This window comes from Physeter macrocephalus, chromosome 19 (assembly GCF_002837175.3).
Source record: "Physeter macrocephalus isolate SW-GA chromosome 19, ASM283717v5, whole genome shotgun sequence".
Taxonomy (NCBI): domain Eukaryota; kingdom Metazoa; phylum Chordata; class Mammalia; order Artiodactyla; family Physeteridae; genus Physeter; species Physeter macrocephalus.
The window spans coordinates 47,819,787-47,839,908 of NC_041232.1; the positions used below are offsets into that span (position 1 = coordinate 47,819,787).

A 20,122-nucleotide genomic window follows, 5' to 3' on the forward strand; every position below is an offset into this window, starting at 1 on the left:
TTGACAGTTGGCTTACATGGCATGATTTCGGGAGCCCTGTAACTTTCTCCTCCCCACGAAATTCTCCCTCACATGCATCCATTCGGGTTTTATTTACTGTGCACCCACTATGTGCCAGGCACTGCTCTAGACATAGGAGACACACGGTAACAAAATGTATTCTGTAAAGAACCTGCCTTCATAGAGCTAACTTCATGAGGGCAAGAGGTAGTGGACAGACAGTAAACTAACGAGATAATCACAGCTTGTGTTAGTATCACGGAGGAAAGAACAGGTGGTGGAGGAGTACCTGGAGGAGGCCACTTTAGAGTGTGGTCAGGGAGGGCTTGCTGAGGAGGTGACATTTGAGCTGAACCTGAAGCATGAAATGTAACCCATGGTGCCAAGTGCTGGGAATGACCCCTTCCTTCGTGTAAGACCTTGAGTCCCAATTATCTCTAAGGATTGAAGCTGTCGTCCCTCATTTGTTTTTTAGTACATGAAGCTTTCAGGAAGTCACACAGCTGAGGATGAGAAGTACCTGAGGAGGAATCAGCACCACCAAGAGCACAAAATAGTTCAGAACCAGGAGGTGGGGGGCACTTCTAACAAAATTTGCCCACCACCCGGCTTTGCCTGGTATTGGTGGTGTGTTCATGCAGTCATCACATACTCTTCTGCTATGTCTTACGCACCTGGTTTTATGCAGGGGGCGTTAGCAACTGAGCATGACCGCCCACCATGGTGGCAGCAGCACCCATGCCCTGAAGGGTTGACCCGGGGTCATGCTGGGTGGGGGAGGCTTGGGACCTGACTGGAAATGACTTAGGATCATGGGAGAGAGCTAAGGTCAGGGTGAGAAGGAACAGGGCCAAGTAGGGCTAGGAAAGTTGAACAGAAGGCATATGGTCCAGATCGAGTGGATGTACCCGGAGCCAAGTTGAGGAGGGGCGGGGGGACTGGGCAAAAGTTGGTGCCCTGAGGAGGCCAGCCAAGCCTGTGGCATGGGAATGAGCTCTGGGTCATTGAAGTTATTTTCAGAGCATGGACCAAGCCACTCACTGTTTGAAACAGATGGACATTTAGGCAAATGTAATCAGTTATAATCAGTTGCATTTCTGACCATATGGAGTGTGTGTGTGTGTGTGTGTGTGTGTGTGTGTGTGTGTGGTCCAGATCGAGTGGATGTACCCGGAGCCAAGTTGAGGAGGGGCGGGGGGACTGGGCAAAAGTTGGTGCCCTGAGGAGGCCAGCCAAGCCTGTGGCATGGGAATGAGCTCTGGGTCATTGAAGTTATTTTCAGAGCATGGACCAAGCCACTCACTGTTTGAAACAGATGGACATTTAGGCAAATGTAATCAGTTATAATCAGTTGCATTTCTGACCATATGGAGTGTGTGTGTGTGTGTGTGTGTGTGTGTGTGCGCGCGCTTGCGCTTATGGCTTTAAACTTTTTGCTTCCGTTATACGCAGTTGAATTTCATTCATGTCCGTGAATGTTATGAATGCCACAAAAAACTTTTAGAATTCCCAAATTTCTTCACTCCTTGGATAAGAGCCAAGTTTCCAAGTCATTTCAGGGCCGTAGCAATTCACTGTTAATTCTGAATTTAAAAACCCAAAACCTTCATATGCTGGGTTTTTTTTTTTTTAACAAATCAATTAATATTTTACTTAGCATGCGATTTTAACACATTGAATAAATGAACACAAATCCTCTATGTCTTTCATCATTCAGCATGACCTCAAAATCTCAGTCAAGCTAGATAATCACTCTCTGGACGTTAGTGGGTGGAGCCAAGCAGGAGTGTTTTTTTGTTTTTTAATTTATTGAAGTAGAGTTGATTTACAATGTTGTGTTAGTTTCAGGTGTACAGCAAAGTGATTCAGTTATACTTATATGTATATGCTATCTTGAAAATTGCATTTCTGTTTCATTTCCTTACAGTATTGGGGGTAGCCAAGCTGAGGAGCCACCTACGGAATAGTACCTGGTGGGGTTCACGCAGATAACCACAAGGCTGTTAAATGGAGGTTGATTTTCAAGGCTAGTTAGAGAATCTCCTTTTGCAGGCGGTTGGAGAAATCTGTTTTAATCATATTCTGTTTTTAAAAAATAATCCTTGGAATACTTGGTGATATGGCAGGAAGGAGCTTAATCTCTGTTTTTAAAAGGAACAGTTAATGGCAGATGGGATGGACACCCTGCAAAAGAGTATTATTTTCTGTTCATTCTCTCTGGGAGATGGCAATTATTAGCTGGAGGTAGGACCTCTGATTGTGAGACGACATGGAGCTTTGTGCCACAATTAAAAGCATTATCATCAAGCAGTGGATGATAACAAAGGGCACATTAATAATCGCCATGGTAGGCCGCGTGGAAGAGCCTGGAATAAAGAGCAGGCTGATGTGCCCTCTGATAAAACTCATATTTTATCCAATGTTTCTCTAAGGAGCTTAGTATTAAAGTTCTTTTACACTGGTTTTCTTCACTAGCTCTAAATTGTGAATAGCCTGATTTCGAGGAAAAATTAGTATATTTCACATTCTGTGTTTTAATAAAATATATACATTTTATAATTGTGGGCGTATCTTGATGCTTCTCTGCTGTCCTTGTCTAAAGTAAGTACTGCACCCAGGCCTCTGCCCCCGCTCAACTCTCTGGGGAGGGTTGGTGCCTGGAAGAGTCCGTCTTGCATTGTCTGTCTCATCCCATAAGAGAGTCGTAGAGCCCTGTGAAAATAAAACAGACGCACATCTGCCCACGGTGGCTTAAGTGTGTTATTATTACCTGAAGACAATAAATGACCCCTTAAATTCCCCTCCCAGCCCTAGAGTCCATGCAGCCATCAGTTATTCCACAAGTTAAGTGGAAGGCTTAATACCCAATTTTCAATGAAACTCAATACAGTTTCCAGAATGTCTCTCCAGGGAGATTTCATCTTGTCAGTGTTTGTCTTTCAGAGACCCTCTGTGACTCCGGCTTCCCTCCATCCTGATCTCCCTCCCCAACCAAATACTGTCCCCCTGCCCCCATGTTCTGGGTCACAAATAAAGAGCAAATGATGAATCGAGAATTATCTGAAGATATTCTTTCCTTGGTGAGATGTTTAAATCCTCTCTCTCGCGGTATTGAATCTGGAGAATGAATTATGCACAGCTGAAAGGCGGAGAAGCTTCTGGTTCAGGGGACACTTACCAGTCACTCCCAACGGATGCCCAGTTCATTATCAGGGACAGCCACGGGGATTTCACATCAGCCTTTTGTGAGGAGGGAGCCAGGAAGCAGACACTCAGGCAGAATCTTATTTCTGTTGTTCCAAAGCTTTGCAGAGGAAAACTCTGACATTTAAGTGAATGTCTGCTGTTGGGACCCAATCTCTTCATCCCCCCTCAGGTTGATGAACAACTTTTGGAGTTTCTTCCTTTGTCTCTGTATTTAATCAGTGGGTATAAATATACACTTCTTTTCTTCAGTGTATATTTACAGGTTATTTTAGAAAGATGCCACTTGTAAGATAAGGAAATAATTCATTTTTAGATAAGTGATTGTCTTGATCTCTTTTTCAACTCTTATCATAATACTTGTGGGTACATAGAAGTGTTTGCAAAATGGCTATTTCTGTTAGGATGACCCCCACCCCCAAATTCTTTCTGAGTAAAAAGCCACATTTACGAGTGTGTTTGAAATAATGCACCTCCCTTTACCTGGTATGTAGGAACAGGTCAACCTTGACCATGCTAAAAAACGTGAACCAAAGGACACCTCTGTGGGATGGGAATTAAAGGTGAGGCCTTGACCTAGACCAAGTGTAAGTCCAGTGATTGTCAAAGAAAGTGTTCTTGTGACTCACAGGTACTTCTCCACCTTGACATATGTGGAGACTACAGAGCCGTTTTGGTCAGCGGGACATGGCTTCCTATGAAGCATTGATACCTTTAGACGTTACTTAAGAAACCACTCGGATTATAGATTATTAATGGACTTCAGAAATCCTTATATGCCCAAGCTCAAAGATGTGTTTCCCAGGTGAAAGAAAAATGCCATTATTCTTCATACCTCTTTTCCAGTCTGCTCTTTGTTTTGTAACTGGATAAAGGGTGGATTTCATGTGTTGGTCTTAGGCTGGTGGAGGTGGATTACTTCCCCCAGTGATGGGGGAACATGTTGAAAATACAGATTGTTATGAGAGAGAGAGAAGAAAGATGGTCACAGACATGAGTATAGTTGTCAGTTGTCAATGCAAAATTGTGTGAACAGAGTATATTGCCATGGGGGGGCGGTGGGTGAATTTACAGAACATTTTATATTGAACATGAAATTTCCAGTTGTGTATAGACTGCTTTAGGGAATGAAATAAAGAAAGTAACTTAAGTCAGAGTGTGGGGGGGGGCGGGGGGAGCTTTTAAACATTCAGCTTCAAAATGAGTTTGGGGTAAATCAAAGCCAAACAGAGCCTCCTTACAGAGCAGCAGACAGAAGTCAACCACTTACGGAAGGCAGTTCTTCTGCAGATGGTTGTGTCTAAACTTGGGAATTCTGGCAAACTCAGACGATAGTTGTGAAAAAAAAAAATCAAAATCAAAATGGGTTCCATATGCCTCATTCCCAAAATTAATTTCTCAAGCCCCTCTCCTTACAGCCACACACCCAAAACAGCATCAGAGCCAGGATCCTGAGACACCTGGTCTATTGTGAGCCCTGCTGAAAAAACACTGCGTTTTCCTCCAAATGGAGTGATCAGTCACGTTTCCCCCCAAACGTACACAGTGTGGCTGTGGTCTATTGGTAAGGGTGGGGCGGAGAGATGAAATGAATTACGTAAGAAATAATTCCAGTTGAAGGCCACATATAATGCTAGCTATGACATTTTACATGTTTGCTACATTTTGAAGAGACACTCCTCTGGAATAATTCATAAACCTTGCCCAGTTTGTTCTTGGACACAACTGTGGACTATTTTGTAACTGGTTTAGGGGCCCATGACTAGTAAGGTAGTAGAATCCATATTTTGGTTTCCACGGTTCGGGGCTTGCCAAGTCTTTATCCAGGCTTTGTTCAGTAGGCGAGCTCAAGTCTCAGTCCATAAAATTCCTTTGTTTCAGTAGCAGAAATGTAATTCCTCATTTCTATGGCTGAGTGACTGCTGCAAAGCATAAACTTGCTGTACGTTTCCTGCCAGCACCCCCAAATGCTGAATACAAGATTGAAATGGGGCAAAATCAACACACTGGCCCTCAGCCTGAGGCTGGCCTTTTTCTGAAGTCACATGTGTCAGTGGTCACTATCCACAGACAAGCCAGAAATATGACTTCACCTGCTGGAGGTATGAAGGGATTTTCATTTTTCTGTGTGTTTTTGTTTCTCTCACTTGTAAAAATAAAATATATATACATATATATGTATATATATACACATACATATATACATATACATATATATATGTGTATATATATATAGTGCCAGCTTCCCAGAAAGGCATTTGGACATTCACTGTGAAACAGTGTGTAAACTATATGGTGATTATTGGTTTATTTCAAGAGGAAGCAATGGATGCAAATTCATTTTTAAAAATTTATTTTATTGAAGTATAGTTGATTTACAATGTTGTGTTAATTTCTGCTGTGCAGATTCGTTTTAAAATAAAATTTCAATGCCATTATCAAAATATGTGACCCAGAGACTGACATGCCAGAGAATTGTCCCTTACCTACTGCTCTCAATGCTGTTGTACTTACCAGATTTTAAACACATAGTGATCTAGTTAAAGTTCCGACTGAAAGCCACAAATAAGAGGACAGTGCTTTGACTTCCTTTTTTACAAGGATGACACAGAGAGAAATGCTTGTTCTGAAGAACAGATGTCAGGTCATCGAAGAATAAACAGTTATTTCTGTGGAAAAGGCACGCTGAAGATCCAAACAGAATAAACCATGCACAGTGCGTTGGCTCTTTATTCTGTAGCATTCGGTATTACCTTACCTTTCTTAGCCACTTTCTTTGCTTGCCTGAGTCTCTGGAAATTACTCAGTACATTTTTTAAAAATTAATATTTCGAATTGTTTTAATTCATACCTTCAAAAGGACTAGGAATCCATATTTGTCAGGGAAGAATACAGTTCCTGACCGGCTCCCCTCACGGGATATTTTCAAGAATCAAAATGGGAGCATGGAATCACTTTAACTCTAAAAAGATAGAAAAATTCCTTTTGTTATCCACACAACATTTCTGAAGAATAAGCAGGGACCAGTACTTTCACCTTTATATTGTAATATAGGTTGACATCCAGGAAATTATAATGAAATCTTCAGATTCTAGTGGATATCTACAGAAGAGCTAAAACTGTTAAACTCCACCGACCCCGAGTTTAACATTTGGAAAAATATAAATTTTCTTCTACGAACTGTGAGTCAGCTTGAATAATTTAGGCTTCAAGGTATTGAAGTTGCACCTGTAGAAAGAAAAATTTTTCTTTTTTCTGAAGGAATTAGGGGGAGAAAAAAGTGGATTGGCAGAGCAGAAATAGAATTCTTTTTCCATGTTAGCTGCCCCCTGACTTACTAGAGGTTGGAAAGAGCACTTCCCTCTCCGCAGACAGAGAATCAGGACTCAGCTGTCCCTCATAAAATCTGAAGGTGCCACACATTTGGATGGGGAACTAATAAAGGGAGCTAGAGATAACCACAAAGTGAAATGAATTTAGAAGTATCTTGGTAAAATTTGGAGCAAGATAGATTATAAGAATATTCTAATCAGCATGGATGGTAAATAGAAATTAACTATGTTGAGTCCATTGCTGTTAATTTGAAGTAGGTACGGAAATCTATTTAATGTGTTGTTAATGTTTTTTTTTAGAAAATGTAAGGAAATATTCCTAACCTTGACTGATTCACCCTTACTCTGTCCTCTATCCTAGTTTTCCCACAGGTCCCTTAACAATGGTTGTTCTTAACTGCAGGGTTTATAGGGATTGCAGTTGTGTCAGATGGAGATGGGGATGTGGTAGAGGTTAGAGTGGTGAGTCTAGTAACTACTTAATTGGAGTATTACTAAAGCAAAAATCAGGTGCTATTCCATTGTTTACCTGGTCATCTTAATGAGCTCCTTGAAGGCAGATAATGCTTTACTTGCTGTTGTGAGCTGACTGTCTTGATATGAAAGGATTGTTGTCCTTTGGTGAACATTGTCAATAAAGGCGCAGAAAAGAGTGTGATTCATCGACAGAACCTGCAGCAAATGACTTGCTTCCTTGTTCTTATGGATTTTTTAAAAGCTATCATAACTCTTCTACCTGCCCTTTGGTTGTACATTTCTTTCTATTATGTAACCACAGAACATCTTTATTCACTTATATACGGATTATCTTTCTAAAACACAGATCTGATTGTGTCTGTCCCACTTCGCGTTTAGTTTTGTTTTTAAATCATCTAGAGCAAAAATTTCATCCCGACTTGGCTTAATGCCATCTGGTACAATTCTGGTCCTTGGTGCCTCATCCTCCATCAATACATCGCCTGGTAAAGCAAAAGCTTCTCACTACTGCCTATAGGCAAAGCCATTAGAAAAGTACGTGAACTGCCAAAAATTATGCCAGTATGTGAAAATTATACCAGGCTGTCCAAAACACTTAAAATTTTGAATTTTTTTCTGAGGTTTTATGTAATATACATAGTTGATTTTAAAAATTGACTAGTAACTAAAAGCAAATGGTTTTGTTTACTAAGTGATAGACTAACGAAAACAGTGGAAGTTATTAACCAAAAAATGAAAAACCTTTTAATAATGTTGTGGAAAAGGCAGTTACTGTAGTCATATTATCTGGGATGTCAGTGACATGAGTTTTTTTAGATCTTCAGGGGAAGAGAGTCTAGAGACGAGGGTGCTTCTGGGGATGGGTGGATATTTATTTTTATACCTATCTATAAATAATAAAATCTTCACTTAGCACTTTAAGTAAAAAGCAGATTTTTGTTGCTTTAGGGTTAATAAGAATTCCAAACACAACTATTTCATAAATGTATAGATTTTTGTGTAAAACCTGTAAGACTAGATTTTTCTGTCCTATATAGTCGTGCTTAAAAATATTATCTCTAAATACCATTTGTGACCAAAGGAATAAGGAACCCTTGGAGAAATGACTGGTTTTAGGTCTAAGGCAGCAAAGGTACAAGTCAAGCCTGAAGCATTTTGCCATACCAGAAAGCAGGGAAGTTAGCAAAGACTACTAGGATCTTCTCAAAAGAACCTAGAAACCAGTTTGAATAAAGGCATAAACTGCATTGGATTGAAACATATCAAATGTGTTTAAATCCATGAGTTCATAATTACACTTAAAAAATAAAAACCTCATTGGTCGTGTTTGGAGAATATTAGGAACTTACCTCATTGTTTTGAAAATCTGTAAATAAAGGGAAAGAATCAGGCATCTATCCTGCCTTTCCTATATGCTCAGTATCTCAAAGGGGAAATTTCTCTTTGTAGAATTATTCTAGCTAATAAATCAAGAATGAATGGAAGAAAAGAGAGAGGACTCAAATAAACAAAATAAGAAATGAAAGAGGAGAAATAACAACGAATACTGCAGAAATACAAAAAAATCATAAGAGAATAGTATGAACAATTATATGCCAACAAATTGGACAACCTAGAAGAAATGGACAAGTTTCTAGAAACATACAGCTCACCAAAACTGAATCAAGAAGAAGTAGATAATTTGAACAGACCGATCGCTAGAAGTTAAATAGAATCTGTAATTTAAAAAACTCCCTGAAAACACAAGTCCAGGACTAGATGTCTTCACTGGGGAATTCTACCAAACATGCAAAAAAGGACTTATACTGATTCTTCACAGGTTCTTCCAAAAGACTGAGGAAGAGGGAACACACTCCCTAAGTCATTGTATGAAACCACCATCACCCTGATACCAAAACCAGACAAAGACAGTACCAAAAAAGAAAATTACAGGCCAATATCTTTGATGAATGTAGATGCGGAAATCCTCAACAATATATTAGCAAACTGGATCCAGCAACACATAAAAAGGATCGTACACCATGATCAAGTTGGATTCATCCTAGGGTCATGAGGATGGTTCAACATGTGCAAATCAATTAGTGTGATACACTACATCAACAAAAGAAAAGACAAAAACCACATGATCATTTCAGTAGATGCAGGGAAAGCATTTGATGAAATTCAACATCCATTCATGATAAAAACTCTAACCTAAATGGGTATAGAGGGAACGTATTTCAACATAATAGAAGCTATTTATGACAAACCCACAGCCAACATGATATTCAACAGTGAATAGCTGAAAACCTTTCCACTAAATTCTGGAACAAGACAAGGATGCCCACTCTCACCACTTCTATTCAACATAGTATTGGAAGGCCTAGCCACAGCAGTTGGACAAGAAAAAGAAATAAAAGTCCAAACTGGAAGGGAAGTAATAAAATTGTCATTATATGCAGATGACATGAAACTCTCTATAGAAAACCCTAAAGACTCCACACAAAAACTATTAGAACTGATAAACAAATTAAGCAAGGTATCAGGATACAAGATTTATATACAGAAATCTGTTGCACTTTTTTTTTTTTTTTTTTTTTTTTTTGGCGGTACACGGGCCTCTCACTGTTGTGGCCTCTCCCGTTGTGGAACACAGGCTCCGGACGCGCAGGCTCAGCGGCCATGGCTCACAGGCCCAGCCGCTCCGCGGCATGTGGGATCTTCCCGGACCGGGACACGAACCCGTGTCCCCTGCATTGGCAGGCGGACTCTCGACCACCAGGGAAGCCCTGTTGCACTTTTTTACACTAATAATGAAGTATCAGAAAGAAGAAGAAAAAAAATCCCTTTTAAAATTGCATCAAAAATAAAAAGACTTAGGAATAAAACTGACCAAGGAGGTTAGAGACTTACAGGCTAAGAGCTATAAAACATTGATAAAGGAAATTGAAGATCATTCAAAGAAATGGAAAGATAGTTCATGCTCTTGGATTGGAAGAATTAATATTGTTTAAATGGCCATACTATCCAAAACAATCTACAGATTTAATGCCATCCCTATCAAATTACCCATGACATTTTTCACACAACTAGAACAAATAATCCTAAAACTTATATGGAACCACAAAAGACCCAGAATTGCCAAAGCATTCCTGAGGAAAAAGAACAAAGCTGGAGGCATAACCCTCACGGATTTCAGACAATACTACAAAGCTACAGTAATCAAAACAGTGTGGTATTGGCACAAAAACAGACATATGGATCAATGGAACAGAATAGAGAGCCCAGAAATAAACCCACATACCTACGGTTAACTAGTGTTCGACAAAGGAGGCAAGAATATAAAATGGAGAAAAGACAGTCTCCTCAGCAAGTGGTATTGGGAAAGCTGAACAGCCACATGTAAATCAGTGAAGTTAGAACACTCTCTTACACCATACACAAAAATAAACTCAGACTTTCCTGGTGGCGCAGTGGTTAAGAATCTGCCTGCCAATGCAGGGGACACGGGTTCAAGCCCTGGTCCAGGAAGATCCCATATGCCACAGAGCAACTAAGCCCGTGTGCCACAACTACTGAGCCTGTGCTCTAGAGCCTGCGAGCCACAACTACTGAGCCCACGTGCCACAACTACTGAAGCCCATGCACCTAGAGCCTGTACTTTGCAACAAGAGAAGCCACTGTGATGAGAAGCCCGTGCACCGCAACGAAGAGTAGGCCCCGCTCGCCACAATTAGAAAAAGCCCACACACAGCAACAAAGACCCAACGCAGCCAAAAATAAATAAATAAATTTATAAAAAATTAATAAACCCAAGATGGCTTAAAGACTTAAATATAAGACATGACACTATAAAGCTCTTAGAAGAGAACATAGGCAAAACATTCTCTGACATAAATCATAGCAATACCTTCTTAGATCAGTCTCCTAAGGTAATAGAAGTAAAAGCAAAAATAAACAAATGGGACCTAATCAAACTTATAAGCTTTTGCACAGCAAAGGAAACCATAAACAAAACAAAAATACAATGGGAGAAAAGATTTGCAAACAGTGCAACTCACAAGGGCTTAATTTCCTAAATATACAAACAGGTCATGTAGCTCAATATCAAAAAACAAACAACCCAATACAAAATGGGCAGAAGATCTAAATAGACATTTCTCCAAAGAAGACATATAGATGGCCAATAGGCAAATGAAAAGTCAATATCAAAAAACAAACAACCCAATACAAAATGGGCAGAAGATCTAAATAGACATTTCTCCAAAGAAGACATATAGATGGCCAATAGGCACATGAAAAGATGTTCAACATCGTTAATTATTAGAGAAATGCAAGTCAAAACTACAATTAGGTACCACCTCACACTGGTCAGAATGGCCATCAACAAAAAGTCTACAAATAATAAATGCTGGACAGGGTGTAGGGAAAAGGGAACCCTCCTACACTGTTGGTGGGAATGTAAATTGGTGCAGACACTATGGAGAACAGTATGGAGGTTCCTTAAAAAACTAAAAATAAAGTTACCATATGATCCAGCAATACCACCTGAGCATATATCCAGGAAAGAGGAAAACTCTAATTCGAAAAGATCCACGAACCCCATTGTTCACAGCAGCACTACTTATAATAGCCAAGACATGGAAGCAACCTAAGTGTCCATCGACAGGTGTGTGTGTGTGTGTGTGTGTGTGTGTGTGTGTGTGTGTGTGTGTGATATAACTCTGACACAAAAAAATGAAATAATGCCATTTGCAGCAACATGGATGGGCCGAACAGTATGGAGGTTCCTTAAAAAACTAAAAATAAAGTTACCATATGATCCAGCAATACCACCTGAGCATATATCCAGGAAAGAGGAAAACTCTAATTCGAAAAGATCCACGAACCCCATTGTTCACAGCAGCACTACTTATAATAGCCAAGACATGGAAGCAACCTAAGTGTCCATCGACAGGTGTGTGTGTGTGTGTGTGTGTGTGTGTGTGTGTGTGTGTGTGTGTGTGTGAAATATTACTCAGCCACAAAAAAATGAAATAATGCCATTTGCAGCAACATGGATGGGCCTAGAGATTATCACACTAAGTGGAGTAAGTCTGACAGAGAAAGACAAATATCACATGATGTCACTTACATGTGGAATCTAAAAAATAAAATGCAACTGAACTTATTTACAAAACAGAAACAGACTCATAGACATGGAAAACAAACTCATGGTCACCAAAGGGGAAAGGGGCAGGGGGAGGGATAAATTAGGAGTTTGGGATTAACATGTACACACTAGTATGTATAAAATAGATAAATGACAGTGACCTACTGTAAAGCACAGGGAAATATATTCAATAACTTGAAATAACCTATAATGGAAAAGAATCTGAAAAGAATATATAGGGATATATACATATGTATGTATGACTGAGTCACTGATGTATACAACATTATAGATCAACTATACTTCAATTTAAGAAAAAAGAATGAATAATAGAATATCACTTTGAAGTCTCTAAAGAGTTGTTGGACCTAGTCAGATACCATCAGTGGCTAACTATATCACTTAAGGAGTCAATCAGACAGTATGTGTCTCCTGACAGAAGTTGCAACACTGCATGAAATAGTCTTGTCCCCTCTCCTCCATTAGAACTTGAATCAGAGCAAGCCTCTAGGTCAAATTACCAGTTTCTGGGAATACAAGGGAGAGAGGAATATGTTAAAAGGCACCAATGAGATGCAGCCAGAAAAATCTAGATTGTGGAAATTCTACAAGACAAACAACCCATTCCTTCAACAACAGTTTTTTTTTAATGCAAGGGAAATATTAGAAATGGAGAAGAATCCTATAGATAAAAGAAAGTACATATCAAAGAATCACAGCGTATGAATCTTATTTGAATTCAGATTCAAACAAATTGAAACAAAATTCTAATGCATATTTGATGATATTAAGAAATTTTATTTTTAGATGTGATAATGCTGTTGTGGTTTTGTTTTCTTTTTAATGTCCTTATCTTTTAGAGACACATACAAAAATACTTAGAGGTGAGATCATATAATGCTTGGCATTTACTTCAAAGTAATCTGGCTTGGGAGATGGAGGGTGGGAGGATGGGAGTGTTGATGGGGATATAAATGAAACAAGATTGGCCAAGTATAGATAATTGTTGAAACCAAGAAGTGAACACAACTGATTTGTTATTCTGTTCTCTCTCCTTTTGCATATATCAGAAAACTTTCAAAATAAAAGTGTATATATATATACATACACACATTTTATAAAAAATTATGTGTGGTATAATCGTACAAAATTAGTAAAATTGCAAAATTTCAGCCAGGTTTAAATATTAAAAAGAATTTGTTACCACTGTACACCTATTAGAATGGCCAAAATCCAAAATACCGACAATACCAAATTTTGGTGAGGATATGAAGCAATAGGAACTTTCCTTTATTTATTTATTTATTTATTTAATTTGTTGGCTGCGTTGGGTTCCCGCTACTGCGCATGGGCCCCCTCCAGCTGCGACGAGCAGGGGCCACCCTTTGCCACGGTGCGTGGGCCTCCCACCGTGGTGGCCTCCCCCGCTGCAGAGCACGGGCTCCAGGTGCGCGGGCCCAGCAGTCGTGGCTCACAGGCTCCAGAGCGCAGGCTCACAGGCCTAGTTGCTCCATGGCATGCGGGATCCCCCCAGACCAGGGGTCGAACCTGTGTCCCCTGCAGCAGCGGGCGGATTCTCAACCACTGCGCCACCAGGGAAGTCCTGGAACTTTCTCTTTTTTTTTAATGTTCATAATGACTTTATTTATAATAGCCCCAAACTGTAAACAACCCAAATGTCCATCAACAGGTAAATGAATAAACAAACTCAATATATACATACAATGGAACACTACTCAGCAGTGAAAAGGTGTGAACTAGTGATATACAGTGCAACATGGATCTCACAGTTTTTATGAAAGAAGCCATACAAATGTATATACTATGTGATTCTATTTATAGAAAATTCTAGAAAATGCAAACTAATCTATAGTAACTTTCATTCATTGCTGTTGGGAATGGAAAATGGTGCAGTGACTTTGCAAGACAGTTTGGCAGTTTCTTATAAAATTGAATATACTCTTACCATGCAACCCATCGCTCATGCTGTTTGGTATTTACCCAAATGAATGAAAACTTATAAAAACCTGCGCATGGATATTTATAGCATCTTTATTCATAATTGCCAGAACTTGATGGCAACCAAGATGTCTTTCAGTAGGTGAGTGGTACATTCAGACAGTGCAGTATTATTCAGCGCTAAAAAGAAGTGAGCTCTCAAGCCCTGGAAAGGCATGGAGGCACTTTAAATGTGCATTACTGAAAGAAGCCAGTCTATGGTTCCAACTATGTGACATTCTGGAAAAGGTAAAACTATGGAGACATTAAAAGAAATCAGTGGTTGCCAGGAATGGTAGGAGGGAGGGATGAATCAGCAGAGCACAGAGGATTTTTAGGGCACTGAAGCTATTCTGTATGGTACTACAGTGGTGGATACATGGCACTGTACATTTGTCACAGCCTGCGCAATGTATAACACCAAGAGTGAACCTAATGTAAACTGTGGAACCTGGGTGATAATGTGTCATTGTAGGTTCACCAATTTTAACATGTACCAGCCGGTTGGGGAGATCGGGGGGGCAGTGGAGGACAGGGGGGTATGTGGGAAAACTCTGTACTTTCCACTCAATTTTGCAGTGAACCTAAAGCTGCTCTAAGAAATAAAGTTTATTAATTAAGAAAAGGAAACCAATTACACCGAACTCTAGCTATCAAAGCATTTTAAGCAAAACAAACCTTTTCTGTTACCTTTTCTATGGCCAACGTGTACCCCTCCAGCGAAAAGTTGGGGGAAGTAGTAAGTGTCATGAAATGGTCAGAAGGAGTATATTAACAATCATAGCTGAAAGGAAGACTCGTGCAATCAGGCAGGACTTCCAGATTATCCACATACTTTTTGTATACTTTTTTTTTCAAGGCTTTGTCCAAAGCTTTTAGAGACTGATAGAGACTATCAGGTGAGGACTTTTCTTCTTTTTTAAAAAAATAAATTTATTTATTTATTTTTGGCTGCATTGGGTCTTCGTTGCTGTGCGCAGTCTTTCTCTAGTTGCGGCGAGCGGGAGCTGCTCTTCGTTGCGGTGTGCGGGCTTCGCATTGTGGTGGCTTCTCTTGTTGCAGAGCGTAGGCTCTAGGCACGTGGGCTTCCATAGTTGGGGCACGTGGGCTCAGTAGTTGTGGCTCTTGGGCTGTAGAGCGCAGATTCAGTAGTTGTGGCGCACGGGCTTAGCTGCTCCGCGGCATGTGGGATCTTCCCAGACCAGGGCTAGAACCCATGGCCCCCACATTGGCAGGTGGATTCTTAACCACTGCGCCACCAGGGAAGTCCCAAGGATTTTTTTTCTAATGAAGTGTATTTGTAACCTGTTTCTAAAGTGAATTTCCTTTTCTCTAAAGCTGATAAAAAATATTCCCAACTCACTTTCTTTTTTTTTTTTGGCTGGGCTGCACGGCTCATGGGATCTTAGTTCCCCATCCAGGGATTGAACCCAGGCCCTTGGCAGTCAGAGTGTGAAGTCCTAACCACTGGACCACCAGGGAATTCCCCAACTTACCTTCTAAGTGAGACACTAAATTACATGAGAGATTAGGAATCTCAGAACCTGAAGAACATTTGAGTCAAGTTGAGGGAGACAAAAAAATGATGCTGAACGAACAATATATGAGATTTAACCATATTATAGCAAACACGTAGAACAGAGAGAAAGGGAAGAGAAACGGCTTAGCCAGAGCAGGACTTTTACAGCCTTAGAGTTCTGTCAGGGATTCAGAGCTTGAATGGATGTCTGTCATCTTTCTGAGTTAATTTTTTCCTTGTAGGTACATAAACTTTGTTTGTTTGTGTTTTCTAGTTGGGGAATGGCAGTCAATGTGTATTCTACCTCGATAACCCAAGAGACTATGAGCCGACATGACATCATTGCCTGGGTTAATGACATAGTATCTTTAAACTACACGAAAGTGGAACAGCTTTGTTCAGGTAAGAGATTCTTTTAAGTATTTACATAAACGTTTACTCCCTATCGAGTGGAATGTGATTTTATGAACCACAGGTGATGTATTTTGGGTCGGAAAAAATATATGTATCCGTATTGATATACAATTAAAGGGGGAAAGCTCAGATATAATTGAAGAACATATGGGGGAAAATGATGGCCACCTAACGACACATGTTATGAATGGTCTCGCTTAAGCTCTGTCACTGGTCTCCCAGCCTCTTCTCCGTCACCCCCTGTCAGCCACCACGTGTCTCCTCCTAATATGCAGATTGGGTCCTGCAACACCTCTCCTTAAAAACCTTCCAGGCTCCACATTGTCCTTCCTCCAGGATAAAATCCACTCCTTGAGGTGGCTGATAAGGTCCTTTCTGTTCTGGCTGCAACCCATCTCCTTGGTGTCATCATCTTCCACATCTCTCTCCCCTGTGCCTCAGTCCCACAAAATACTCTTTGTTGCCTAAAGACTCCTTCCTTTTTGCATCCCACAGCTTTTTTTCAGGCTCCCTTTGTCCTTCTTTTCATTTGCAGTAAAATCTCGTTCACACTTTAAAATCCAACTCGGTTGTCACCCCCCCAAAGGGTTCCGCAGATCTCCCAGGCTCCACAGTGTTCACGGAACGCTGTGCCCACCCTTGCAGAGTAATGCATGCCACACTGTGTTAGAGGGTCCAGCTCTTACTGATAAAGTAGGGGCTTGTTAAAGGACATGTCACTAGTAAAGTAATTCTTTCTTAGGTTAGAGTATTTATCAAAGAAATAGTCTTCCTTTGGGAACAGGAAGTATTTTCTTCCTGTGAACTAACAGGTAAGAGATTTCCTCTCTGCCTCTGGCTCTGACCGGAAATGGTGTTACTAGAAAATATTACTGAAATGTATTCATGTGAAATCCCATGAGACATGATAGGTACAAAATAGTCATCAGGTAGAGCGGGTTCAGTGGTGTTGGGGCAGCAGAAGGGCGTTCTGCTGGCTTTCTCAGTGGGTCATGTGTAGAAGGGTTTCATGTGGTGCCGTCAGAATTTGGAACGCCTGCACTAGTCACTCTCAGATGTGCCCAAATCCAACCCCCCAGTGAATACACTCTCCCTTCTCCACATCTAGACTGGCTTAGAATCGACTAGCAGACAAACTTCCCATCTGCTGACACCTCTTCTCCCATCACCATTTTCTCATGAGCAAGACAGTGAGGGTGGCCAGAACCTAGGCATTGCCTCACCCACCCTTTCTGCACCCAGGCCTCTAATATCAATACTGTGATTTGTGAGGTCAGTAATGGATGCTTACCGGCCAGTTCTTCGCCCTGCAGTACGAGCTAGAGAAAAGCTGACTTAGACTATGATGACGCCCCAGGTGTGTGTTGTTGGCCTATTGAAATGACTTCTAAAAATTACTGACAGAAACAGCCCCTGTTGCATGCTCCTCAACTGCAAATCTCCACTCAGTCAAGTTTTATGGTGCCGTTCTTGCTGTGCGTTCTGGAGCTCTCTAACATTTTATTTTTAATTTGCTGGAGGAAAAACAACCCAGAGTGTTTTCTGTTATTAGCCATCCCTTTTCTGTTAATAGCGAATACCACTTTATATTGTAATTGTGGGTCCGTTTCTCCTTAGGGCCTGACACATACTCTTCCCTCAGAAATGGTCATATTGGGATGAATGAAAATCAGTTGGAAACTGCTGTGGGGCAAAGACAAAGCTGTGTATCTTTCCCATAAAGTGGCTGTATGTACCTGTGGATAAGAGTCATGGGGTTGGTTATCAAAGAAAAAGAGACACAGAAAGGAAGGAGATAAGAAAAAGAGTCATAGAGAAAATTGCCAGTCATGGGTCTAAAGTGTTGAAGGAGCCCATGAGGAGCTTCCTATGTAATGCACTTGGGGAGTTTTTGCTGACAAATGAAATGAGAAGCAAATTCGAATTTTTAGATACAGTAGTAATAAATGCTGGAGTGTATGTGTGCATATATATGTGTGTGTATGTGTGTGTACCTATTATTTATATAAATATGTATAATTTCTATGCATATCTTTCAAATTTCACATAAGGCAAATTCAACAAAAATTTTGGTAGCATCTGTGAAGAGTTCTTGTACCGTTTCCTTAAAGAAAGCATTGGTGTGCATTTTATAGTCGTATGTAGCTATGTTGCTATCCAGCGTGGCTTGATGAAACCTGTAGAAACCATTTTGATCATGAGAATAGATCATTTACGTTAGGATAACTCACTATTACCTAAGGTTACAAGGTTGATGGTTCAGAAGAATATTTAAATATATATTTATTTAAATTATATGTAAAGGTTCCTTTCTCTATTGAAATACATTTTTTTGTTTGTTTGTCTTGGTTTTTTGTTTTTTGGATATTTTTTTGTTTTTTGGTGGGTTTTTTTGGCTCAGAAAAACATGTTAATGTCCACAGTAGAGAGACATGTCTTTTATTTTAGGCAGTAGTTTCATCAGGGTGTGAACTGCGGACCATGTGCATCTATAATCTTCTGAGAAGCTGCTTAAGAATGCAGGTTCTTGGGATCCTTCACCTTCTAAATCAGTGTCTCTGGATGTGTGAAACCTAAAGTCTGCATTCTAACAAGCATCCCAAGTACTTCTGTGCTGCAGCCAAGAGCTTGCAGTGCATTTTAGAGAAACTCCAAACCACTAAAAGTAAAGTTAAAATATCCAGAATTTATCTGGCACGATTTCCTCATTCATAATTTAGTCTGTGACTTTTCTCTTGCCTTCAGCAATTGCATTTAGCAGGAAGTGCTATCTTTTTATTTATTTATACCCTTCTTTGTTCTAGAAGACATTGAAGGCAGCTAGGACAGTGCTATTAGGATGAGAACAAAACCAAATATTGGTGACCTAAGTGATTTATCCTCAGCATACTTAATGAGTAGTCAGTCAGATTTCTTGGAAAATATATTTTCCTTTCAGTTTCATTTTAATTTCTTTAGTTTACTGTGTGTGATATTATTTTAGCTGTGCGCTGTGGAAAAACATACACAAAATACCTTCACATAGTTGACTGATTTTTTTTCTTATTCAATCAAATTGTTCCTTACTCTTTTTCCTAAAGGTTTATGTTCCAATCCTAGCAGTCCCCCTTTGGCATTTTTTCCCTCATTTGCATTATTTCCTATTTCTTTTTTTTTAATTTCCAGCTAAGAGATTGCCCTCCAGCTAATATTAAAACTAACATCAGCTTTCTTTAGCTCATAAAGAACTGACATACCGCTTCACGTGTTGTGTGCCTTTTTCTGCAGAAATTTCTGCCTTTATATAACATCTCATTTGTTTCCATCTAAGCATTTTAAAAGCTTTTTAAAGGAGAGATGGTATGAGGTTTAACACTTAGAAACATGTTGCAGTGAGTTGCAGAAGAATGAAAATGACTCACTCTTTTCTCCTCTTAATTTTATCCCAACGATGTAACCTTATGAAATTGTCTTTGGACATGAAATCTGGGTCATACAGTCATATGCATATTTAGTTTGCATTCATTTCTTGTGAACAGCAACCTTTATGTTTCAAGTGAAAAGCTGGACTGTATAAATGAACAGGCTGTCAATGGGTATGAATACTGCCTATAATAATATGACAGTATACGGCTGATCTACATTTGATTTGAAAATGAATATTTGTGGATTTCCCACGTTGGGATAGGGGATTGAACCACATGAAATACCAGATTTGTTTGGCTTAAAAATATTTTATGTTTTTAGTTCAATTGCCTAATAAAATGTTTAGGGCTTTTTGTAGGGTGACACATTTTGGTTTTACTTTAATACCGGCTCAAACCAGTTTACTAGATATTTTACACGGGATTCAAGAGAGAGAATGGACATATAGTTAAGAGAAAAAATGAAAATCTGTAAATAAAAAAAATTTTTCAGAGAGAGAGATAGAATGGGCAGTATGGTGCTATGAATCCCTATAAATCCACTTTAGTGACTCGAGGTACCATATTGGAGATGATAGCAAAGGTAGTGAACTATCTGGAGAAGAAGAGCAAAAAGAAATGAGGCAGGGAGTTGAGTTGGTTG

General features: G+C 39.8%; 1 protein-coding gene across 4 annotated transcripts in view; it reads left to right on the plus strand.

The window, feature by feature from the left end:
• MAPRE2 (microtubule associated protein RP/EB family member 2) overlaps nucleotides 1-20,122 on the plus strand; it is a 162,991-nt gene that overhangs the window by 74,344 nt on the left and 68,525 nt on the right. For all 4 annotated transcript variants that reach the window (XM_055080725.1, XM_024120710.3, XM_028479918.2 and 1 more), the window contains one exon: nucleotides 15,936-16,063. In XM_055080725.1, the coding sequence (XP_054936700.1) occupies nucleotides 15,936-16,063 (128 nt within the window). The remainder of the gene's footprint in view (nucleotides 1-15,935; nucleotides 16,064-20,122) is intronic.